The sequence below is a fragment of the Calidris pugnax genome, unplaced genomic scaffold (assembly GCF_001431845.1).
Source record: "Calidris pugnax isolate Ruff unplaced genomic scaffold, ASM143184v1 scaffold9, whole genome shotgun sequence".
Classification (NCBI taxonomy): Eukaryota; Metazoa; Chordata; class Aves; order Charadriiformes; family Scolopacidae; genus Calidris; species Calidris pugnax.
This window is the reverse complement of record NW_015090778.1, coordinates 4505038-4513189: the sequence shown is the minus strand read 5'-3', so window position 1 is coordinate 4513189 and position 8152 is coordinate 4505038. Positions and strand designations below refer to the sequence as shown.

Below are 8152 nucleotides of genomic sequence, written 5' to 3'. Positions count from 1 at the left end.
CCCCCAGCCCCCGCTGCTCTGCAGCACCCAGGAGATGCAGCCTCCCACGTCGCAGACCCAGGGCAGGGATTTCTCATGCAACAGAAAACCAGGCAGATGCAAAGCCTCCAAAATACTCAGCTTTAATGTGTAAACTTGCAAAGAGAGACCTGGGAGCAGAGCGGGGGTGAAGGAGGCACCGGGGCTGGTGAGAGATGAGCAGCTGGGGCGCAGGGCCAGGGAAGATGCTGTTGGGGACGGATGTGCCGGACGGTCCCCAACTCCTACGTGCCCTCTGCATCAACTCTTTGGCTGCATAACCAAATATCCACCATCTCACCACCCTAGGTAGCACCTGGGGGAGCCAGCAATGTGCTGGGGGGGTCGGCAGGGCCAGACTGAGCACTGGGGATGTGCAGCAACGTGGGGCTCAAGCCTTGCACCCTGTGCCCCACCGGTGCCCAAAGCAGCGGCGTTTGTTGGCTGAAGCATCTCAGGCATCTGGTCTCCAGAGAGTGGGTTTCAGCTGCTATTTGCCAGCGGCAGGAAGAAGCAGTTGTTTTACATGTGCAGTGAAAGGAGAGCAATCCAGCCCGCCCTGGCACCCGGCAGGCACGGCAGCCCCAGCCACCGTGGGCACCCCCACCCCACCAGCTCCAGCCTGCATGAGCCCAGAGATGGTTTTGTCTGGAGGGATTGAAGAGGAAAAGTGCTTACCAGGTGAAAAAAAAAATATCTGCAATCCCTGTGGCTATAAGAGGGGGAAATAAAGTTTTTTTCCAAATTGCTCTGCGTACTAGAAGTGCCCCACGCATCGCTCGGGCACTCCCAGGGGAGCTTTATTTCTCATGCCAGCTGCAGGGCCAGGGAGGAGGTTTGGTCAAATGCTTCCCCATCCCGGCCCTTCCCTCTGGCAGAACCAGGACACAACAGAGATGTTGCTGCCCTCAGGGCAGCAGAGGATAAAAGCCAACGGCAGCAACCACAGCAACGAGGAGCCACAGCTGAGCATGGGCACCCAATGTACCTTGACATGGGGTGGCTTAGCGGGGCAGAGCTGTGGGTCCCTGGAGGGAAACCAGAGCTCACCAGCTCTGGGGACACATGGGGTTGGATCAGGCCCAAGAGCAGGGATGGCTTCAGGGGAGGAGAGGGCCAGGGGCTGCGCAGGGGCTCATCCATGGCACACACAGGCCCCTCCAGCCACTCCAAGGGGCCTTCAGCCAGGTGTGGGACCGTGTCCTGCATCCTGCTTGGGTGATGGAGGCATCACTGTGGCTCGCTGGCCAGGCTGGCAGTCATCACACCGCGGGTACTCCCCCGATGGCACACAGTAAGCTCCAGGCACTGCCTCGCAGGGCAGCAGGATCCAGCCCCTGGGTCCTGGTGCGGTGGTGACGGCTCTCCTCATGCAGGCTCTGCTCTGCCATATTGTCCCATCCACACTTGGCTTGTCAGAGCCTGGTTCCCTTGGGTGCTCGAGGGCAGGATTGGGCCCCTGCTTTTCTCCCTCCTGGCCCTGGGGCTGCTGGCTCCTCCTGGCCACTCTCAGGCGAAGGCACAGCAGCTGGATGTCTTCTTCTGCGACTCGATGTAGTCATGGATCTGGAAGCGGGGCTCATCCGATGGCTGCACTGAGCGCTGCTTCAGCTCCCTGGGGTGGTGAGGCTGTGTTATCTTCCCTCTGCCAGTGCCAGTGCAGGAGGTGGTGGGGTTGCAGGGGACACCTCCCTTGCCCAAGTCCCCCAGGTACTCACTTGGCAATGGCCAGGAAGGCCAGCTCCACGTTCATACCCGTCTTGGCGCTTGTCTCCATGAAAGGCACACCGTACTCCTGCAAGGGCAGCACAGCCCCATCAGTGGCCAGCCCCAAAATGCCCTCCTGCCCCTTTGAATTGTCCCTGTCACCTGGCTGAGGCTTGGGGGACAAGGTGTTATCCCCTCCCTGCCTTGCCCCGGGTTTTGTGTGCAAGTGGCTGCCACACTGCCCGTGGTAGAGCCAGGCACCGTAAGAGGGGATGACATGGGGTGACATGCAATTGTCTGGGGGGGCTGCAGCCCACCACAGCTCACCCTGGCCAGCGATGCTCCATCCTCTGTCCTCACAACCCTCTCGCTGCTCACGTCGGCCTGCCAAGGGAAAGAAAATGTCACTGCACACCAGGGCCAGCTGGCAGCCTGGGGGCATCTGGCAAGCAGTCAGTGTGGGGTACGCAGGGGGATGCCAGGAACTGGGGGCATCAGGGACCCAGGAACATCCAGTGCCCAGAGAAGAATCCGAGACCTGCTGAGCATCTGGGAACTGGTGGCATCAAGGATGTGGAGGAGCAACTGGGACCTGGGGCAGCATCCAGTACCTGGGGACATCCAGGACTCGGGGGGGCTTTTGGTACCCTGCTGGGCATCTAGTACCCAGCATCATCTGGGATCCAGAGGGCATCCGGTCCCAGGGGAAAATCCAGTACCCTGTAGGACACTGGGCAGCCAGCAGCATCTGGGATCTCCGGAGACAACCTGGCACCTGGCTGGGCATCTGGAAGTTGGGGCTACCTGGGATCTGGGGGTGCATCCAGGACTGGGCAGGCATCCCATATCCAGCAGCATCCCGTACCGGGAGCATCCCGTACCGGGAACCTCAGCCTCGTGCTGCCCCCCACTGGCTGCCAGGGCCACCGGTCGCCCCGGCCACCCCAAACCTCGGGGGTGCCCTCTGGGCCTGGCTGAGCCCGGAAAGCAGCAGAGCCCGGTGGAGGGTGCAGGCAGGGTGCTCTGGCAGGAAAAGGGCCCACCGAGGCCCATCCCTCCACAGCTACGGGGATGGCAAGGGCATGGCAGGGTGGACACGGCATGGCACGGCACGGCACGGCACACCTTGGGGTGAAGGAGGAGGGGACAGTGTACACACACCTTATTGCCCAGCAGCATGATGACCACGTCCTTCTGGGCGTACTCGTGGATCTCCGTCAGCCAGGCCTGGGGGGCATTGGGGTGTCAGTGAGCTCCCCCGTCCCTCCCCTCTCAGCCCTCACACCCCCACGACGATGGAGAAAATTACTTTTTTTTTTCTTTTTTTTTTTTTTTGCATGAGAACCATTCAGAGCCGAACAGCCCCGAAAACGCCCCGTCTCCTGGCTACGGCCCAAGCCTCGACATAGTTCACGTCCATCCCAAACCATGTTTTCTCCCTCCAGCCATTTACCACCTCCTGAAACAAAGCTCACCCAGCCGTGCAGCGCCCAGCCAGGCGCCCCGGGGACGAGCTCCCAGCTGGCTGGGTCTGGCCGGAACAACCAGTGGCTTACATGGAAAACAGGCTTCCAACCGCCCCAAACACCCATCAAACCACACAGGGCACCCACGACCCCGATCCCCAAGGGAGAAACACGCTCCTGATCCACGGTGGGGACTCACGCGGATGTTGTCGAAGGACATCCTGCTGGTGATGTCGTAGAGCAGGAGCAGGGCTGGAAAGGAAGAGGCAGAGACGTTGCCCCACTGCAAGGATGTGCTCTAGATGGTCTCCACCATCCCTTCCAGACCCCCAAACCCACCTTGGGCATCCCTGTAGTAGGCGTGGGTGACGCTGCGGAAACGCTCCTGTCCTGCCGTGTCCCAGATCTGCTGAGAAGCCGCCCTGGTGAGAGCGAGGAGGGGAAACCCCCTGGCTGGGGATGCCCCTGCAGCTCCCGACCCCACCGCGCTCAGCCTGGGGAGGGTTTCCAGCAATCTGGCTGGGATTTGCTCACCCCTTCCCAAAGCTCACCTGCAACTTCACCTTCACCCCGTCCACAGCCACCACTTTGTTCTGCAGAAGAGAAGGAGATTACGTTCATCAGCCCAGAGCATGCTTTGGTGGAGAGCTGGTGGGATCAAGCCAGCCTGCCCATGGTGCTGGATGTTGAAGCTTCATTGCTACAAACCTTGGACCTGCTGGGGGGGCTGTGATCCTGTGTGGGACATCCCAGAGCAGCATCCCCCCCCGTGCCAGGGTGGAAAAGAGCAAAACCAAGCCCTGACAGACACAGAACAGCCAGATCCCCACCTTGCTCATGTCCTACAGCCAGCACCCACGTCCTGTGGCTCCCAAGTCCCCTAATTAGCTGGCTAATGATGCCAGCTGCCCCACAAAGCCCAGGGACACCCACCCACTCTGGCTACTGCCGGGCAGCCCCGGGCTTGCAGCAGCCCTTACCTGGGTGGCCTGGGGAAATTCGGCAGAGCTGGGGAAGTGGGGAGGATTTGCATGACCATGCAAATGTGCATCTATTAATAACATCTTGGCCTGCTTCTATGTTTGCCCATCATAAAGCCTTGACCCTTTGCCAGGATTCCTCTGCTCCACGTGCCAAGGGAACCACCGATGCACTAAAAGTTTTGGCTGCTTGCAGCAACTCAAGGCTTTGGGATGCCGAGGGCTGCCTGGGGATGCTCAGTGGGTGATGCTGAGTGTCCAGCTCGGGTTTTTTTGCTGGTGGGAGCCTTGTTTGGCCCTTAAAGGTGGTGGCACACACTGAGCTGGGGGGTTGCAGGTAGCACATAGCTTTATCTGGCATGGCAGGAGGAAATCTCCTGGGTTAGGGTGGTTTGCACCTGGGCTGGGACCGGGGAAGAGAGGAGGCACTTGCCAGTGAGTGGGAAAGGCAGTTATCAGGGATTAACCAATTGCTGTACCCAACTCAGAAGCACAGGGACGTCTCTCCAGAGGCCAGAAGAAAGAAAAGCTGGAGTTACCGAAGGGCTATTTTAAGACTCTTTAAAGAATCATACTCAGAGGGAAGAGTCTGGAAAGAGAAGACCCCTATAAATAATTTGGTTGCCTGGCATTGTTTGAAATGGAAATTCAGCCCATGTGGAGATGACAAAATCTGAGGAAATGGGCTGAATAAAACAAAAACATGCCCTAGGAAACTGGAAATTACCTACCAGCAGCAAGCTGTGAGCTGCTGGGGGGGACACTTGCAGGAAGCAGAGCGGGTACGTAGGAGCTGACAACACCCCTGGGGCCACCAGCGCTGAGCCCAGCAGTGGGGCACAGCAGATTTTCCTTCTTCCATGACTTTATTGGAGGGACAGGTGACAAGATCCCTCCTCAGCCCTCTCCCCCAGCCCCTGCTGAGCCACCCCCCAATTTCCCCCCTGCAAGCCAAGAGCAGCCCAGGAAGAAAAAGCAGCAGAAACCCAGAGCAGCAGCAGCGGCGGCAGCTGCGGAAGCGGAGGAAGTGCCGACCACACTCGACACGTGTCGGCAGCCGTGGGCAGAGCCCGGGATGGGGACACCCCCCCGTGACTTCCAGCCTGATGAAACACTGCTCTACCCCACGCTGCAAACAGCTCTGCCCGCCCGTGCATCCCCAGAGAGACCCTGCAGCCGAAATTTGGCAAACGGAAAGGGGTGGGAGGGTTTAAATGGGATCAGGTGACCTTAACGACTCCTCGGCAGCCAACTTCAGCCCTTTCCAGGCACAAAATTACAGCAACCAGTGTTTCTTCCCGCCAGCCGTTGGCCTCAGCCTGCCTGCTGGAGTGTGCCAGCCCCCACCACACACCTCCAGCCCACACACCCAGCCAGGAGGGGTTAAATCGAGATTTTTGCTGATTTAAAGGCAAGAGGTGACGTTCCCAGCAGGCTCTTCCATCTGTCACCCCTCTCTCAGGAAGAGGTAAAAGGGTTTCAGCAAGCGCCTGCAGCCAGTTTGGAGATTATTTGGGGTGCAGAGGCTGGAAACCCTCATCCCCCCCTTCCCAGCGCCCCATCCTGGGCATGGTGTGGGTGAGGGGAGGCAAGGGGCCAGCAGCTGTGGTGGTCTCACCCGGAAATCTATGCCCACGGTGGCTATGAACGTCCCGGAGAGAAAGGCCCCGTCTTTGAACTGGAGCAGGAAGCAGGTTTTCCCCACGCCTGAGTCTCCGAGTAACATCACCTGCAAGATGTGCCCAGGGAGAGGTGTCAGCAGGACGGGGAGGCGGCAGCATCCCTGGGTGGTGCTGAGCCCCCTCCCTGGTCCCTTGAATCCCTCTGTTTCTTTTCCCCAGGGATGGTCCTGCAAGGTCTGGGGAGCCCCATGAGAGCTGGGGGTGGGATGGGACTCCCCGAGGGTGCAGCCAAGTGATGCCACTGGAGAGGAGGAGAACATAAGAGGAGAGCTGGTGGAAAGGCAGGTACTGCAGCAAGGAGAGATGTCTCCTGGCCAACTCCCAGCCCAGGAGGCTCCCGGGGAACCGGCTGCAACTCCCGGACATGGGGAGCCGCCTCCACCCACGCTTTGCCCCCCAGCCCGGGTGTGCCCAGCCCAAGGGGTGATGCATGGCTTGGGCAAACCCTGCCGTGTCCGGGACTCTTGCCCTGTGGGTGCCCAGGGCCCTGCCTGCTGCAGACACCAAAGCAAATACGGCGCCTTTTCCCCTCCTGCTAAGCAAACAGGCTCAGCCTGGGCTCCCTGGGCTGCTCTGGCACCGCTGGACCTGGGCAAGCAGCAACCAGGACTGATGCTGGGCTCAGTAAGCCTGCCCTTACCCAACGCCCCGATGCTGTGCTCTCCTCCCTCCCTCCCCAGCAGCAGCCCTTTCCTGCCCAGCAATAATTAACCTGACGCTGACTAGACCTGTCCCTCGCCTAAAAATGGCAGTGAGCAGGACTCCAGCAAGAAGGTCCGTCCCCTCAAGCCCACCCTGCTGGGATGCTGGGGCCTGCAAAGCAAACCCCAACAGCCCTGTTGCCCCTGGGACAGGTGAATGCGGCGAGCTGTCACCACCCTCCACAAGGATGGCACAAGCAGAAGTCCTCTGGGCCAGCACAGGCAGAGATGAGGGCTGGAACTAGCTGAATTCCTGCCAGTTCACTTTGCTAGTCAAATCCTTCCCCCGGGACGCCCCTTCCCAGCCCAGGCTGGGAACACCTCCCAGTTCTGCCTCCACCTCGCTCCAGATTAAGCTGGCGATGGATTTCCTCCCTCTAACACAAAAATCTCCCTCCAGTATCAGCCGGTGAAAGGAGTCAGAGCAGAGAGGATCAAGGGGAAGGAATAAAAGCAGTTTAGGAAAGGTGGCAGTGCACGGGACCACTTTGGGAGCCGGCTCAGTGAAGCAGTGGGAGGTCTCGGGGCTGGCACCGTTGGCACTGGTCTCAGCCTGGGGCTGCGTATTAAATTTTTGGGGGAAAAAATTCATCCAGCCTGTGGAGGGGGCTTCCCTGGGGCAACCCTTGGCCAATCTGGGCTGGGGAAGAGGGAAGCACTCGGGGAGGAGGGTGCCCACCCTGAAAGCTGGCAGGGGCATGGCAGTGTTTGCAGAGTGGGGCCCTGGACTGGCTCCTCTCTGGGGCACACACTGTCCCCTTCCCCGGTGCAGTGACAGGATGGATGGTGTCCTGCTTCTCCTGCCCTGTACCTTGGGGGGCACCGCTCCCCCGGCTGGCAGGAGCCCCCCCTTGCCTGAAGGAGGTCAGGAAGGGGTTTCAGAGGGCAGAGCTCGGCCGTGCCCCCTCCCCAGGGAGTCCCGCTGCCCGCCAAGCCCATAGCCCCCAAAGCCCTATTTCTGCAGCTGGGGCTGGGACCCCCCTCGCCATCTTGGGGCAGGGACACACCCGGGGCAAAGAGCTCCCCCGGGGCAGGGACCCCCCCATCCCTGGTCCCAGGGCTGGGGGGAAGGGGGGGTCCGCTGGGGCCGCCCCCTCCTTCCCCTTCCCCGACCGGCAGCCGCTTCCTGGGCGCGATCGCGGCAGAGGAGGAAACGACCGGCCCCCGGGTACCCCCCCGGGCTCAGGGACCACCCCAAGCTCCACTCGTGGCGGGGCTGGGGGGGGGATCCATCCCTGCTTCCCCCCCAGCCCGCACTCCGCGCCGCCTCCCACCCACCTTGCCGGCCAGTTCGTAGTCCTGGGGCAGCGCCGGGGGGATCCCGCTCCCCACCGGGGTGTCCCCGCTCCCCTCCGGGGGGGTCCCGCTCTCCGTCGCCCCGCCGGGACCGCTCATGATCCGACCCAAAACGGAGCCGCCGAGAAGAGGCGCCGCGGGGCCAACGGGAGTCCCGGCCCCACCCGGCCTGGCCCGGCCCGCCTTCCTCCTCCTTTTCCTCCTCCTCCTCGGCTAATGCCACCCCCAAGGCTGCGCTCCGGCCGCCTCCCTGCCCGGCCTGGTCCCAAAATGAGGAAGAGGAGGCTCAAGGCTAGAAACCT

At 61.2% G+C, this 8152-nt stretch overlaps 1 protein-coding gene across 2 annotated transcripts; it reads right to left on the bottom strand.

Moving 5' to 3' along the window:
* Positions 1-99: 99 nt before the first annotated feature.
* On the bottom strand, positions 100-8003 carry RAB37 (RAB37, member RAS oncogene family). 2 transcript variants are annotated; one of them, XM_014949547.1, is made up of 9 exons: positions 7833-8003; positions 5790-5900; positions 3743-3784; positions 3531-3597; positions 3391-3443; positions 2887-2952; positions 2053-2109; positions 1737-1813; positions 100-1633 (listed from the first exon to the last, which is right to left on the bottom strand). In XM_014949547.1, the coding sequence occupies exons 1-9, from the start codon at positions 7947-7949 to the stop codon at positions 1528-1530; spliced, it is 696 nt and encodes a 231-aa protein (XP_014805033.1). In that variant the 5' UTR covers positions 7950-8003; the 3' UTR covers positions 100-1527. The 2 variants fall into 2 exon arrangements, with proteins under 2 accessions (XP_014805033.1, XP_014805041.1); XM_014949555.1 differs by lacking the exon at positions 5790-5900 and having other exon boundaries at positions 1496-1633.
* Between the last annotated feature and the right edge of the window lie 149 nt (positions 8004-8152).

Coding starts and splice junctions, on each gene's coding strand:
- RAB37 (XM_014949547.1), bottom strand. CDS start 7,949: ATGAGCGGTCCCGGCGGGGCGACGGAGAGCGGGACCCCCCCGGAGGGG. Junction 2,953..3,390: donor TGTCCTTCGACAACATCCGC/GTGAGTCCCCAC, acceptor AATGCCCCCCAG/GCCTGGCTGACGGAGATCCA. Junction 2,110..2,886: donor TCATGCTGCTGGGCAATAAG/GTGTGTGTACAC, acceptor TTCCCTTGGCAG/GCCGACGTGAGCAGCGAGAG.